Here is a 16499-nt window from a genome sequence, read left to right on the forward strand (position 1 = left end):
CTTTAACGAAATAAAATTATTAAGTTTTAGAAATCATTTTATTTTCTACAGTTCCATTCTCTGATACTCTATTAATTTTAGAATAATTTCTGGTATTTGAGACAGAAGCTCAACCAATTATCTAAACTTTTTAATGGACTTGAAAACAAACCTGCTTTCAAACATAAAATGTATCCTTTTGTTTATTTTTTAACACCTAAACTCATTGTCTGGTGAATACACTATACCTACTTCTATTTTTGTCAATAGAATCTACCTAGAAAACCTTTAAATTTTCATGTGCCCTTAAAAAAACAAACAAACAAAAAACAAACAAACCTAAGTGGTATAAACAACAGATAAACAAATTCCTAAAGTCCCAGTTTAACTCCCAACTTTCTGATTAATTGCAGGATGAACACCTTGTCGAACCTGTCAATTTTATAAATATAAAAACTAAACCCCAGGAACAAACATGATTTGTATAATTTCAAAGAGCCAACCAGTTAATAGAGCTTGAACTAAAGCCTCTGCCTTCTAAGTCCCAATTTAATATTCTCAACACTTTACAACTGGAAAGGCTATTATCACATTTTCTTCTCTAAAGTCTTATAGAATTTATAATAGAGCACCTAAGTCTTAATAAGAGAATGCCTTTTATTGTTTAACCTTTAAATTTTTCCCTTGTATTTCTTTTTTCTCCTAGACTGAATTATAAGTTTTGTGAGGAACAGGACCATATCAAGTCTCTGCTGCATTACTCCGAGAGCTTTCTGTAGTCTGAGCACCAGATGGGGGCCTAGGAAGTCTATAATGATTGACTTCCCTTGCTAGTGGTAGGAGACAGTAGCCCAGGGGCAGAATAAATGGCACAAATGAAAATAGCATCTCCATAGGAATTTTTAATTTTTAGGTAATTTTGGAAGTAAATTTCATGTAGAACTCTAAAACATGATCGAATACTTCCACATGTATATACAGCACTGTATAAAGTACATGACTTGCACTTACTCATTCAATCCTCAACATCCCTAGTGAGGTAAATCCTATTATTGTTTTCATTATACAGATGGGAAGACTAAAGCAGGCACAGAAAGGCAAAGCGACATTCCTGAAGTTACAAGACTAGCAGGTCATATAAAAAGTTAATAGTTAATAGTTGAAGGCATTCATTTAATTCACAATGATGAAGTTTTATACACATCTATTGTCAAGGCTAAAAATTTGTTTTCTGTGTGTTAATCGGTCTTCATAACAGGAATTAGTGCCAATAAACAATTAAAAATGATTTTGAATTTCTATACTCATTTTCCATTTCACAGAGACATGGAATATGCAGAATTTTATAAATTGACATCTTAATGAACAAAAGTATATTTAACATATAGGCTTAAATATTAGAATAAATAAAATCATGATTAGTAAATTAATAATTCTTCTTCTCCAGTATAATTATTTGAAATCTAATCTTAAGCATGGAAAAAAGAAGGTAAACAACCTAGATGCCCAAAGAAATTATATCAATAGTCAAAGGCTAAGAGAGAAAGAACAGTCTTAAGGAATACATTTGATAGATCAATATAATATTTATTTCATAACTCTAAGAGATAAAATATATAGAGTGCACATCTCAGTTATCTTTTAAAAGTAGATGGTTTATGTAGTATTTCTCTTCAATTGCTTTCTGCCGATTCACAAGGAAAAAAGTACCAGTTTGAGGATGTTGAATAAATTTCTTCTGGATATGATTAAGGTTCATGAAAAAGAAATAAAGGACAAATTTAAAGAGCCTTTTATGACTGTATTATAGCACTGTGACGAGAGTTGACTGTGCTTTGTAAATATATTATCTTCATCATATAATATTGAAAAATATTACTCTTATTCAAAAGCTCTACCAACGAGAATCCAGAGTTATAAAGCCTAAGTCATTCTTTATTATCCTGGGATACAAAATGATGCTAAAAGAACTATTTCATCCTTTGTGGCTACATCAAGGGTGGCATACTAAGTGCTGAGAGTTCTGATTATCCCCAGAACATAACAAAATCATAATTCATGTTATAGTTCGATCCTATTATGACTTCTTAAATTTATGATTTCCCTTTGATGACAATGGAAAACTACTTGATCAACTAGAAGAAATGTGTGCTTCATGCTTCCTTTATTTTTTCATCCTTGTATGTTAAATACTCAGATCCCTGTTTGCATTTAATGCACTATGCACGCATTTTGGATATGGGCACATTCCCAGAAATCTTCACACAGGTTTCCGAAAGACGCTAATAAAACAGGAGAAGTGAATTAAAAGGTCAAGAAAGCTCAGAAAGGTGTCACTACTCACAATGTTCATCAGGGTGAGCAGGTAGTTTTGGACATGCTCTTTGCCATGGAAACGGACCACAGAGTCATCCACTCCCAGCAGCACCTCGATGTTGTAATCATTGTCTCCTGCGTGCCTGCGGAGCCTCACTGTTTCATTCAGCTGCCGGTCAATGCTGCTGTAAACGGTACCTAGGTCATCGAGGCCTCCCAGATCCGACTCTATTAAGACACAAAGAAAACTCAGGCATTTCAGTTTCCCCCAAAGGACCCTCTAATAACATTTTAACAAAACAAAATCTTCTAGGGGGCCTATCATTATAATCCATAATCACTGAGACACTGCTTTTCAGCTTATTCCTTAAGTAATGTGCACATCCATATGAACAGACAGACCTCCTATAAATTCAACATAGAATAGCAACAGTGAGGACATAATTCTACTGCACAGAAAGCAATGTCGCCACACAGGTCTGAATGCTCCATGAGGATAAGAGTAGTTTAGTTTTCTGTATCTATGTCCCCAGTGCAAAACAAAGGAAGTGTTGGTACAGAACATGTGCTAAGTAGTTATTAAATAAGTGGTAATTATAAATAAAAAAGTCATGTGTTGATAAGTTGACAGTGGGTAATTTAAGTAACTATAATTATAGAGTGTAGAATTTGTATCACATAAACTTAAATCTCTCCATTTTCCAGTAGTCTGAATTTAAAAGTCATAGCAGAGCAAAACAACAGCATCTAGTGGTATAATTATTGGTCAGTATACATTACTCCATTTCTTTTGAGTATGGTTTTCTAGTGAACGCTGCAAGTAACACTATAGGTATACACACTTGCGCGGGCCATCATTTGGAGAGCAGGTCATTTCAATTGCCATCTAGGTAAATGTATACGAAGCCAAAGTAAGAAAGTCAGAACTTTACCTATATCTGAAGAAAAATAAAAGTATAAATCATTTTTATTTTATGCAGTTGAAGTATTTTTTTTTTTTTACTTTCCAAGTGGAATTACACATACATACTCACACACAGATATACATATATACACACAAAGAAATAAATATATGTATATATAGTTCTATGTATCTATCTGGAGAGAAAGAGAGGTATTCTTAGGTTCTACTTTTCTAGATTATTTGTCTTCAGATTACCACGTTTTCAGTAAAGGAAATGTTTTTGGTGAATTGAAAAATAAAATCTATCATTTAGATACTAAAGTAAAAGCTATGCAAAAGTTTTGGTATAAAGATGAAAGTATATTCATTTCCATTTCAAATATATAAAACCTGGAAAAAAATTTATTTTACAAACTGCCTTGATGTGTAAAACAACCACATATCTAAAAACACATTTGAGAGAACCATGTCCAGCTCATGTTTTATATGAAGGTTTATTTAATGCTGCACTAGGGCCTGTAGCTATTTGAATCAGTGTCTGACATTAATGAATAGGAGTTTTCCTCTCCACCTTTGTGGTTTTAGTAAAGTTGGGAGGGGAAAAAGGTGTCTCTTAGCCAGAAAGATTGATGACCAAGCCCTAGCCACATGGACTTAGAAGTAGTGGAAGTAAGATCCCATTCACGCCCTTTTCACTTAAAAAAAAATATATAGAAGCACCAGCACCCTCCCTTGCGAGCATGGGCATTAGCTCTGAATGTGACTACTCAGGTTTGAAAGCTATACTGTAATTCACTTTGACCCAAGCCCAACTATTAGATCATTAGCTGGGAATTTTCTCCTCATCAGGGAATCACATTGGCTCCACAACACATAAATAACTCTCACCACTATCCACATTAAATGGAAAGCTTTCCTCAAAAGTTGTTTTTAAGAGTTGTACACCCACAATGAAGGCAAGAGACTACACCTGCAAACAGCTTTACTATTCAATCTCCAGTCTTTTCACACACTTGAGAATTTGAAAGGCTGTGATACCTACTATACAAATAGGAAATTCATACATGAACTCTCAGTTCTAAATATGGCTCTTTTTGGCAGAACTGTCAGCAGCAGCTTCCAATGGAAATATGCTACCAATGTCATCATATCATTAAGTCTGATGCATGAATGAAGAAGGTTGAATACTTATTTCAGAAAGACAGTTCATTCTGCTCGAACACACCTTTGGTTGGGCCTTTCCATCTCTCTTTAAATAGGCAGTTTTCTGGAGAGAGAAGAGAATCTCTTTTTCATTGCATGGAACCTAGGAAGGAAGAAGGAAGCCTTTTTCTTTCAACCACTGCCGTCATTTAATCAAGAATACTCTATCCCCATTTTCTCCTCTACTGTACAATGTTTTTTTCTATGATTCCTAAAGTGGACAATGTCAAACATTCAAAAACAAAACAAAACAAGTGGAATTACTTCTGGCACTTTTTATCTATATAAGTCTCTATTAATTATAGACAGTTCTGAGGCTGTGAAATAACTTCATTCGTCATGAATTTTTCTCAGTATGCCTACTTTACAATGTAATAGTGAAATGATTAATAGCACAGGCTTTGTAATCAGACATACCTGACTTCAAATCCTGGAAGTGTCACATCCTAGCAGTGTGATTTTATTTAAGATGCCTAATCCCTGTCAGTTTCCTCATCTGTAAAACAGGATAATAACACCTACTTTTCAGACTTGCTGAGATGATAGGATAATGACTGTAAAAACACTGTACGCAGTGCTTAGATTTAAATGCTCAACAAATACTATATTTTTACTGCTACTACTATAATAATGATGTGATGATGATCGTGATTTCTCATTAAGAGAAGCTGTCATTTTTTAAAGCTTTCTATATTATTTTATGTACCACAAATCTGTTACAGTTCTTTTCAAACATAGGTGAGAAAAAAATCTGGAATTAGTGAAGGAACATCTAAACTGTTGACACTTTTAGAAAGAATGAGGTAACAATATCTCCTCAGAGCTCAAAGGAGATATGAGGAGAGAAGTATCCAGAATGTTTACTTTGAATATAAAATTAGGATTAAATCCTATGCAACGAGCTTGTTTAGTAGATTAAAAACCTAATACAAATTGGAAAGACCTTACAGATGGCACTGATCTTCACTCAATACACACTTATTAAGCACCCACACATGTGGGGGGCCCTGAGAAGGGAAAGAACTACTTGGTGTAACCCTGGCAACCACATAGTTGTACAGGTTTTATATTCGGAATGTAGCTGCATTTTTATAATGTAGTAACAAATTATGTAGGCTTGAATCGCCTTCACAATTGCTAGTTCAGGCAGATCTAATCAGGGTATACCAGAACATGCCCTTCAATAACAGTTCCTACCTTTATAAAATTTCAGAGTTTAAAAGCTGACGAGCTTTGACAAAATTTTAGATGCCTCTGTGTCTAATTCCACTACTATATAAGCGCCTCTATAAAATATAGGGATAGGAACATTAAAGGGCAGTATCATGCTATCCTGTCCAACGCTCCCCATCAAATTCATTGACGCTAAGAGGACTGAAGAAATCACATAGAAGGCAGTAGGCAAGTTCGAGAAGGAAAAGCTGAGAGACATTTTGTACTGGGTATTGCAAACTATGGCTTTTTGGTGGCATCCTGTTGGCATCATGCTACATAAGTGCATTCAAGGTGACCTGAATGGTAGTGGCTGAGTTGGACAGCGGACAGCGATTGATAAAACAGAATTAGCAGGAAAACTGAGCGTCTTTTAAAAAATAATTAAGAAGTCCCTGCAATAGGTACAGTGGTGTTACCATTCCCCATACTTCATTCCAGCAAAGTGAGGCTCAGAGTATTTTTCAAGATTGAGCTTTCTTTTTCAAACTTTTAGAAAGTAGAAGTTTTTTGAAACTTATATTAGGAATTACTGAATTAATATTTTGGAAATGTTTTGATCGTACCCTTTGTGTACCCCTAGCTTCCCAATTGCATATATAAATTTACAGAAGAAGAATAATTTTTTTATAAAGTCTGTTTCTGTTGAAATAACAAAAACACAGGTAACCAATCAATCACAAGTATAGCTATTTTAGTATTAAATATAGGATCGTTAGTGTTAAACCAGAATTTTGAATTTATCAAATAGATAAAGTAGACTATAATTAGTTTTGTTGATTGATTGTGAACACTTGGGCTCGAGACATTTTCAGGATGGAATATGGCATGTGTAGATGCCTAATTATATTTACAGTGTAGGACTGATGAAATCATTCTCCACCCCCGGAAGAAATTCCTATGGTCTGAAAAATGGCAGGAGACAAAGATTAAATCAGAAAGGTTACAAGTTCTGATCAAATTCTGAATCTGATATACATACATTTAAGGTTGGAATGCAATCTTAAGCATACTGTAATAAAGGCAGGGAGAGAATCATCTACCCTATATTCTATTCTCTCCTTCCTAAGAAGAATGTCGATTTTATTTGAGGAGGCAATAAATCCAATAGAAGTCATTCCCAGTCTCCCCGGTGACTAAGGACCACACATGACTAAGGATAAGCCAATGAGATGTGAGCAGAAGTATTGCTTAGACCTCGGTGGCTTAAACTGTTTGTATAAAGGGCTTTCACGAAGGCTCCCCTAAGGAAGGTGATTTATCTTGGTAGGTGTGCCCCTTTGTTCCTTCACTCAGTATTTCTTCCTGCAGCCTGGAAACATGAACATATCAGGAGTTCTATGAGGTAATGTTGGAATCAAGGCACCTGCCGAGTATGGTTGGGCGGCTTTGAAGAAGAGATCTGACCCCGCAATGACTGTTGACCTGCCATCCCAGCCCTGAGCTGTCTAGCAACAGACTTTGCTACACATGAGGAATAGCACATCTGGTGTGTTTTGGCCATCTTTGGGTTTTCGTTTTTTATGTCACTGAAACTAGTCCTAATAGATATGACACTGAAAATATTTAATTTTGTCGTCTAGGTACCCCTGGCACTCCTGCTCCCTTTGGGAATGCAAGTTAACATGTTAATGAATGAATGATAAAGTAGATTCACTTTACCAAAATGTCCCAGAGCAGTTTTCTTTATAATGCATCTACTTCAGAAAATAAGGAAGAATCATACTGTTTTGCAGTAACAATAAATACGGAGTGAGTCTGTGTAGAAATTTGGCATTCTTCATGAAAAGAATACTGTGGTGAAAATGAAGTGTCTGGAATACTATAAGCTGGATTTTCCAATAGTAGGTGGAGATCCTAAGATCAGAGCTAAAAATAGGTGTAAAGTGCAACAAATGTCGTATGTTAACATCAGAAGCAGAGAGCAGTTAACTTAAATAATTGTGTCGACCTGCCTGTGTCATTCAGTAGTGATTTTTTCCATTGTCTTTTAAAAAATGTATACTGTTATCAATTCCTAAAAGATATAGTAATAGCATCTCCATATATATAGGGGGCCCATTCTACCAAGATATAAAATATTTCTGTGAAAAGCAGCTGAGTCCTTCATCCACTGCAAAATTCCATATTGAAAGTTCAAAGAACTATCCTCAGGCCAATTTATGATGTCAATTCTGAAGTTTCATTAAGTAACTTGCTTTTTTTTTTAAACAAAAAGACATTATCTCTTAATGAGTTTCCGTGATTTCTTTTCTCCAAAAGTTCTAATTCTAAAATACACGTATTGCTTTTGTTTTCACTGACCATTTTAAGGGCTACCACACAGTATTATTTAAAGGAAAACTTCTTACCTTTAAAGTTAAAAAAATGTTTTTATGCTTTGGGTTTCTGATGATTAGCAAACAAACAAGAGAAAACTCACCTAAATGTCCAATACATAGAACATTCTGACTTTTAATAAGAATCTCCTATATATCAGAATATTTTTATCTGCAAATAAATAAAATTTTACTTAAAGTATTTTAAGCATATTAGCTTGCCTTTCAAGAGGCCCTGAGGTAGAGTGATTCCTGGGTTAATGAGTAAATCATGAAGCGTCCAGTTTCCCTATTTTTCCATGTGTTGCCATTCTCCGTGTGCAAACTTTGTCTTCAGATGAGCTGCTTTGATTACTCCAAAATGGTTGCACCAATTCCGGCATCATAGCCAGGTCAACAAACTGTATCTTCACACAGGTCTTTCTTAGCTGTAGGCAAACATCTTTCCTAGAGGCCCTCTGGTAGACTTAACTACAGTTTTCAGTGGCCAGAACTGAATCAAATGCCTATGTAAAAATCATTCACAAGTAAGAAGAACAGAACCCATGAATGTCTTAGTCCAACCAGAAATCTACTTTTGTGACTGAGGCTGGCCTCCGCTAAAACACGTGTTTAGGAAAAGTTTCGGTTTATGAAAAATATTAAGGTCCTATTAAAAATATAAAGGAGGATGTCCTTAAAAGAGGAGGGGAAAATAGATGTTGCACAGGCAACCACATTGCTAAATCCTTCATTTCAGATTCTTCTCTTCCTGCATTCCCTAGTTAACAGTCTTCCACTGGTTTCTTTTATTCTATCTTAGTTTGCATTAATACAGTTTGTATGATACCATTTGTGTTTATCTCACTGTAATCTGTTTGCCTAAGATCACTTCTGCATTCCTTGGCCTCTAAGTGTTTTTGGAAAGGTGCAGTCCTTCATTACCAGAGCAGTGGACTCTCAACATTATAGCTTGCTCAGTTCTATTCCAACCATTTCTTGAATAAATCACTAAAATGTTTGGGTATGGGCTGAGTTGTCAGACAAAAAAACAGTATTCTCTGTTAAATTCAAATTTTAGGTAAACAACATTTTTTTAATGTATCTCAAATATTGATTGAGACATATCTAATACTAAAAATTTACTATTTATCTAAAATTAAAATTTAAATGACAATTCTGTATCTAAATCTAGCAACTCTAGGCACGAGGTAACTAACTTTCTCCAGGCAGTCCCTGCAGTTACATGGATTTACACCCTCTCGCCCTCACTTCTACATTCTGCCCTCCTCTATACTTGGCTATAGCAGTGGGCATTGACCCAGGCATGGCTAAGTACTATATACTATTGCTTTGACTACTAATTGGTTAATATATGGGTGAATTGTCTAAATCATGCCAACAAAACTATGACCTAGGGTTGTTTTATGTGTATCTACTAGGGAAGAGAAGTTCTCTCCTAAGCTTGAAACTAGCAGAATATAACACTGCAGCTGCTTGGGGCTAGCATTGGGCAAGTTTTTCCTCTATGTTTAATGCAAGAAGAGGAAAGTGAAGATTACTAATGGAGAGAATAGTTTATGCTCTGATGGCGACTTTGAGCTTCTGAATCCAACTACTCCAGAAACTGGTCTTCCAGTTTCACAAGTCAATAAACTATCGCCATCTTATTTTCTTTATCTGTTTTTCTTAAAAACTTTTTCTTAAAACAATTTGATCTTAGTTCCTAACAACTGAAACTAAAAGAACCATGATTAATAAACCAATCTATATTTTTGCTTCTACAGTATCATCATTGTCCTCATTTCCTTCCCACTCTTCTTTAATAAACTATTCTCAGGCTATAGAGTCCTTTGAAAAGGATAATATATTCTGTTTAATCTCTCGAATTAATTTTATTCTCTTTATTTCATTTTAAATGATGGGCTTTGTTACTAGTAATCTGTTTCCTCGTTTCTGTAGCTCTTTTTCAGCTAAAGTCATAAAGTTAGTTCCAGAAGATAGTTTTTAATTTTCAAATTTTACTACTCTACACATTAAATAGCATTTTAATTAACATTTCTCTCCTCTTGATTATGTTTTTTTTTAAAGCAAATCACTGTTTAAAGATCACAAGACAATATCTGAATTTCTATAGTACAAATTAAATGTTTTGCTTTTTTGATAGAGTAGAATAGAAAAAAAATTTGTTTCCATTAATATCTATATCTCTATTCAGAATTAAGTCTTCCACAGACATATTAGCTGGAAAAAAAGCCTGTTATGATAAGCAAAGCTTTAACCAGAGCAGCTACTTTTCATGTCAGGAAAAACATGTATCCTTATAGGAGAAATGATATGTTACATAAAATGGCTATAAGGTCACAGCCTTGAGGGCACTGAAAGTATATTATCCTATTCCACATTAAGTAGTTTGGTGAATTTCAAATATCAGTTTATCTGATGCTGGCAACTTTTAACTGATATTTCAATCAGGTAAAAAATAAATTAAGAAATCCCTAAACTGATGTTTCTTGATTTACATTATTAAAAGATAAATAGTTCATTAACATGTAATTCTGGCTAACAATTACATTTGAGACTCCTTGCTCAGATTTTGGTTAACAGTAAGAACCTTTCAGAAATTCAACTTCTTATTAAACAGTAATTTGTCAGTTAGGGTCTATTCAGGCATCAGCTGCAACTACAGAATAGGTGCACTACCTCAATGCTTTAGAAAGACATTATAATCTAGAATACTACTAGTGGACAAAAAAAATTATCTGTTACTGGATAGCATAAGAACAGTACAACCAAATAAAACATATACTCATATGTTGGCCTATTTAGGACTCAAGCTTTCAATCTTTTATTGAAATTCAATAATTTTATTCCTCTGGTAATTAAAGCCAAGAACTCAAGCTTCAGGAGGACTAAAGTCTAATTTATACTCAAAACCAAGTAGCAGAACAGTTAGCTACTACTGAAGCCAAATCCATATAGACTTCAAGACCAAGTCCAGAAGATAGTTATTATATAATACCCTAGAAGGTCTGAAAAATAATTACTCATATAGTTGGTCCTTCAGAGCTTTTTACCTATAACATTTTTTTTTGATGAAAGTTATTTAATGTATTTGCAATAACTGTGATATACTGATTAAATATTTGAATACTTATACTTACCTGGGATTTAATTTCTGCTGATTGAAATAGGAAGAACAGGACTTTAAGAAAACAAACCTTAGATAAGAATGTAGAAAACTTATTACATACTATCACTTCTGGAAGCATCATAGAAGGGCAGTCAAAGGCAAAATACTAGTGAAATAGGTCAAAACTAGGCCAAAAAAAAAATCTATATTACGATCATCAATGACAGTACCACAACTATGCCCTTCATAATTAATAATCAGTCCTAAGAATTTTCATTTAGCACTAGATGATGCGTTTTAGAGAAACACTTGGCTTTGTTAGCTAAGTTACAGGAGAATTTTGAAGTAGAGGGAGGGGAAGAGAAGGAAATGGACCAGAAAAAATTCTAAATCATCATCTAAACCAACAAAGCATTGATAACTCCAAACATTAGGTCAGACACTAAAACGACTAATCTAGGCTCAAGTGGTTTATAAAACCTGTAAAAAGACTAAACTAGCAAAGTCCCTATTAATTCTATACAGTTCAAAAACTAAAACAAGGAGCAATATTTTAGTTTAAAACCTTATCTCAAGAGAATCATACACACTTCATATGAATAAAAGCACCTGAAACCAAACATTTTAAAAAGCTCCAATACTCCAAATATAAAGAAAAATTAATTCAGAAGACTCAATCAATCCATGGAATCACAAAACAGCTGGATAATCTAGCTCTCCCCTCCGCTTTAACTATCCCAGAGAAGACCAGGTGAGAGCAAGCCTTCCAGACCTATGCACTACCGTTGCTGCAACATTCTACGGTGATTCCATGTAGAACAGCAGTTTCCCATCTCTTGTGTCTCTCCCATCTCTTGTGTCTCTCCCTATCAAGCAAGTCTTGCTGAACTATCATCATTATATGTCACCCCTCTGCATCATGATACTGTATACATAAGTGAAAAGTATGTTAACTAGTTCCCTTTCCCCCAGAAAGTTCAGGCTCCGGTACAGGGACAACTCCCCTGTACATACAGTCTTCATTTAGGCTGACTCAGTGACTTTGACAGGCTTAAACATGTGATCAAATTTGTTGCCACATCTGTAGATAGAGCCATTCTAGTTCCACTGCATATTTTTTTGGTGTTGAACAGAGGGCTAGATAGTATCTGCTTCCAGACTATGCTAAGAATTTTCTTCAGGTATTCTAGACCAGTTCCCAGTTTCAGAGCTATGTCTTCATATACTTATCTGTTTTTTTAGCAATAAGCTAAAGACAACCTAAACAAGTGAGCTGGGAAGCCACAACTCAAGAATCGAGACTCTCTCCTGGCACAGTCACCATGGGTGTCTCTGCCCAGAGGACATCCATCCATGCGGGGTGCCTACTACAGTGTCCAGGCTGATGTCCAGTGTCCAGACATCAGCCATCTGACCTCTCCTGACATGTTCTTTTTTAGGAGCAACAGGTGAAAAAAAAAATGATATGTTTCTGGGGAAGGCCCACATTTTGTTCATACTGTTGAATATTAGGTTCTTCTACTGCTGGAAAACGCAACAGCCATAGCACACTATTAGGAACATGCTTCAGAATATTTGCCCACATCGGCAAAGTAGAAGGGTCAATTTTATAGCACCGAATAAATTTACAGTACACAATGGCATCTTCTGGTAACCCAAACTGAGAACGTGTGGCTACATAATGGAATGGAAACCTCCTCTCCAGTGGTAGCCTTATTGTTGATCTAGGTAGTTGCCAGTCTGTTGCTAATACTGAATCCGTTAATCGTTATCTGAATTTGTCCTCTGTTAACTATTTCAATAACTGCTTCTGCAATAGTATTCATAGGGCTAACTGGCATATTAAGAGCTGTATTATTGCTGTCTGCATTGTCTCCTCCATCAGGACACTTCATCTTGACAATTTTCATATCTGGTAAACTACCAAGAAATGCTTTGAGGTCATTGCTATTCAGAGCAATCTGATTGTCACAAATGTGCCCACTGGAGTTAAAATTGATGACTGCCTTTTGCTCCAGCTGAGGGAACATATTAGTATGATCACCGAAAAGAAAGTATGGGGAATATAAGCCAGTTAGTTTCTCAGAATATTGCTCAGAAACTTTAGCAGGTGAAGGTTCCTATTAGTGGTGATATAATCCATGAAAAGTGCACCACTAGTCTCAGGGTTCCCAGTCACAATGCCTAAATAGGAGTTGACCTCAGAGCAAGGAGTTCATTTGGAGCACCCTTGGTATAACCATCCATATTAGCAAGGATGTGTGTACCAACCTGATGAAAGAGATCAGGTGCTTTTCCATTGTATGGAATCTGATAAAGACCAATGAAATGACTGGCTTCTGCCATCACCTTTACTCAGAAGTTTGTGCAATCATCTAGGCTTAGGGCATAACAGAATACCTCAAATTTATCAGGATTGTACATTCCAGGAATAGACTGTATAAGGCAAGAAGTAGGATGATTCCCAAACTCAGAATTCACATATCCTACATGCAGCTGACCATCACTGAGCATCAAGTTTTTAGATGTTCATATAGTGGTTTATGAAGGATGCTAATCTTATCCAAGCAGAGGCTCCCATGACTCTGTCCTGAAGCCATGAGAGATAATATATAACATGATGATGCATAGAAGGCAACCTATTCATCTCTAACTGGTCAGCTATGATACTGACCATCTTCTACATTTGCTCATTATAGTCTGCCTAATCACAGACAACCTGCACGCAATGAGCTCAGTTACAATAAGCATCAGGATTAAGTTTAAGTTTAAATCAGATTTCAGTTTCAAAGCAGTGAGGTAAGAAGTTATTACTTCAGGAATAGTCCCTGAATCCTTGTGAATGGAAGCCAGATTGCTATGGGCATCTGCAAATGCAGGGTTAGTCTCAATAGCATGAGTGTAAAACTGCAAGGCTCCCTGAATATCCTGCATCTCCTTTACAGAGTTTCCCATAGCCTCCTTATAATGTATCATAGTTCTCTGCAGCTTTCCCTGTTGCTGCAGTATCCTTGTTAAATTTGAATGGGCAGCAGCAACCTCTGGGAAGACTTTCTAATGCTTTATGATACAAGTGAACTGCCTCTTCAATGTTTCCCTGTTCCCATTTGATATTGTTTAGGTTATGCAGAGAGTCTGCATGAGTGGGACATGGCTGGAGAGCTATATTATAACAATCTTCTGCTTTGGCAACACTGCCCTTCTCTTTAAGAGCCCTGGCTAGGTTGCAATAAGCATCAAGGAAATGTGGTTGTAGTTCAATAGCTCGCCTGCAGGTGTCTACTGCCAGATCCATCAGGCCTTGCTCACAGTATACACTAGCCAGGTTGCTGTGCACACTATAAATGATTTGGACTCAAGCTTAGAGCACAAAGGTAAGCTAACATAGCTCTGTCAAAAATCTACGCCTCTTTCAAGACATTTCCTAAATTAATGTGTGTCCAGAAAATTGGGATTGCAAAGTGATGAATTGCAAACCAAATCTCCCCTATGCATTGAAAATACAGCCAAGATTACCTGGAGCTACTGCAAAGTTTGGTTGCATCTCAATTGCTTTCAAGTAACATGTCATATTTTTCAACATGTGACTTTTTGGTATCTTTCTTGTATGGGTATGGGTCTGCCCTATGTCCAGGCCTTGAGCTCCCTTCACTGAGACACCTTATGCAAGGAATAGGAGGCTTCATCCCCTGAAAACTTCTTGGCTTCTTCCAAGCAATCCAGGGCTTTGACCAGGCTTCTCAAATCACTGCGAACACAGTACAATACTGAAGAGTAGAGACATAAGGTTATACTGTCCTTTCCATGTCACCTGCTGCTACCAATGTGGCTGCCAGTTTAATATAACTCTATGAAATCTGGTTTGAGATGCTGTGCATGCTGGTAATGCTCAAATGCTTCCTGCAACTATCCTCTTTGCTGGTATACAGTTCTTAAATTCGAATAGGCTTCTGCCAGAAAGGGTTTCTGTTTATAATTGCCAGGGTGCTAAAGTGAGCAGGTCTGTCCAGCCTTTAATACTGGAAGGGTATAGAACAAAGTAATAAAAGCATATCAGTATTGTCTTGCTCTTGTCTCTAGAGCTGCATGCAGTATCTCTCAGCAGCCTCAAAATCTCCGCGATATTCTCAATGTGCCAACTTAGCTAATCCTTAGAGAGAAAGCATACATTTTGTTGGTTCTGTGTTGTCAACCACACTGCCCATGGAAGATGCCATCTGAAGCTTCTTAAGGGAGTCTGAGGAGAGGGATGACTGAGTCCTGCCACCACTGCTACTGGCAAGACTGTTTCTAGATCTAGTAGTCAGACGGCAGCAGCTGTATCAGTGCTTTGGCAGGTTTGAGTGGTGGCAGCAGTTATAGGCTTCAAACCTTAGGGACTCTGGTTGGCCACCTACCCTTCACAGTCTTATATTACATTCTTTCTTACTTACAGTTTTTGTAGTTGAGCTCTACTAAATTGAAGAGTAGAGAAAGACATCCCCATGCCCAATTTACTAGGTTATATTCTAGTACTCTCACACTGCTAAAAGTTGAAGTTTTCTAAGTAAGCTCAATTGCATAAAAGAGAGGTAGGATTCCATTTTACAATTGTCAATTTCAAAGTGCAAGTTATTTCCGTCAGTTGCCTCTTATACACTACTTTATTAAAGGTAAAAGATTTCTTTACCTCGAACTTCCCCAGAAACTACTTAAGCATACTAAATTGTTCTCCAAAGGCATAGGGAATAATTTAATACAAATTTAAACAAGTTGTTATAGCCAAACTATGAATATTGACATTTTTCATTTATTCTTTCTCATAAATATTTAAAGAATGGGGCCAATTAACCAGGCCCTGCTCTAATCACTGGGAGTACAGTAGTAGACACAGCAGACATAGAGCTTACCCACATAGAATTACCTTTCCAGTGATAAGAATGATGAAGCAGGGTAAGAATAATAAAAACAGAATGGGGTGTGGGAGGGGCACCTGAGTCTCCATCAACCTAACACTGTTTGCCCCACCCTGATGATTCCCTGAAATCCTGTCCTATCCAACTTGTGGGCCCACCTAACCCGCTTCCACTGGATTTCCACACAAATGGCCTGTTGTGGCTCATGCTGTGGACTTTCCTAAAACCTCTCAAAGGTTTACAAACCCTAAACAAGCAACTATCTGGCCTCGGCATGCCCTGTACCTTTTTCTAAGCAGCCCCAAGCCCAGCGCTAGTGGCAGTTGGCCTCAGTTTGCAGCTTAGCCTCTTCCAGGCACCTCCAAGCCCAGTACGAGTGGCAATCATCTGCAGATCACTTTGTAGTTCATAACAAGTGGCCCCAGGCAGGGCACAGGCAATGGCTTACCTTGGCCTGCACTATAGCCTCTCCCAAGAGGCCCCAGAATCAACACATCTAGTGGTCAGCTTCAGACCACACTAGAGCACCATCCAGCCACCTCCACAAACCACATACCCAA

At 36.6% G+C, this 16499-nt stretch overlaps 1 protein-coding gene and 1 pseudogene across 1 annotated transcript in view; both read right to left on the reverse strand.

The window, feature by feature from the left end:
• ADAMTS3 (ADAM metallopeptidase with thrombospondin type 1 motif 3) overlaps nucleotides 1-16499 on the reverse strand; it is a 229759-nt gene that overhangs the window by 57406 nt on the left and 155854 nt on the right. The window contains exon 5 of the mRNA XM_006917296.3: nucleotides 2324-2523. Within this exon, the coding sequence (XP_006917358.1) occupies nucleotides 2324-2523 (200 nt within the window). The remainder of the gene's footprint in view (nucleotides 1-2323; nucleotides 2524-16499) is intronic.
• LOC107196051 lies at nucleotides 11229-15575 on the reverse strand (annotated as a pseudogene).

The sequence above is a fragment of the Pteropus alecto genome, unplaced genomic scaffold (assembly GCF_000325575.1).
Source record: "Pteropus alecto unplaced genomic scaffold, ASM32557v1 scaffold237, whole genome shotgun sequence".
NCBI lineage: Eukaryota > Metazoa > Chordata > Mammalia > Chiroptera > Pteropodidae > Pteropus > Pteropus alecto.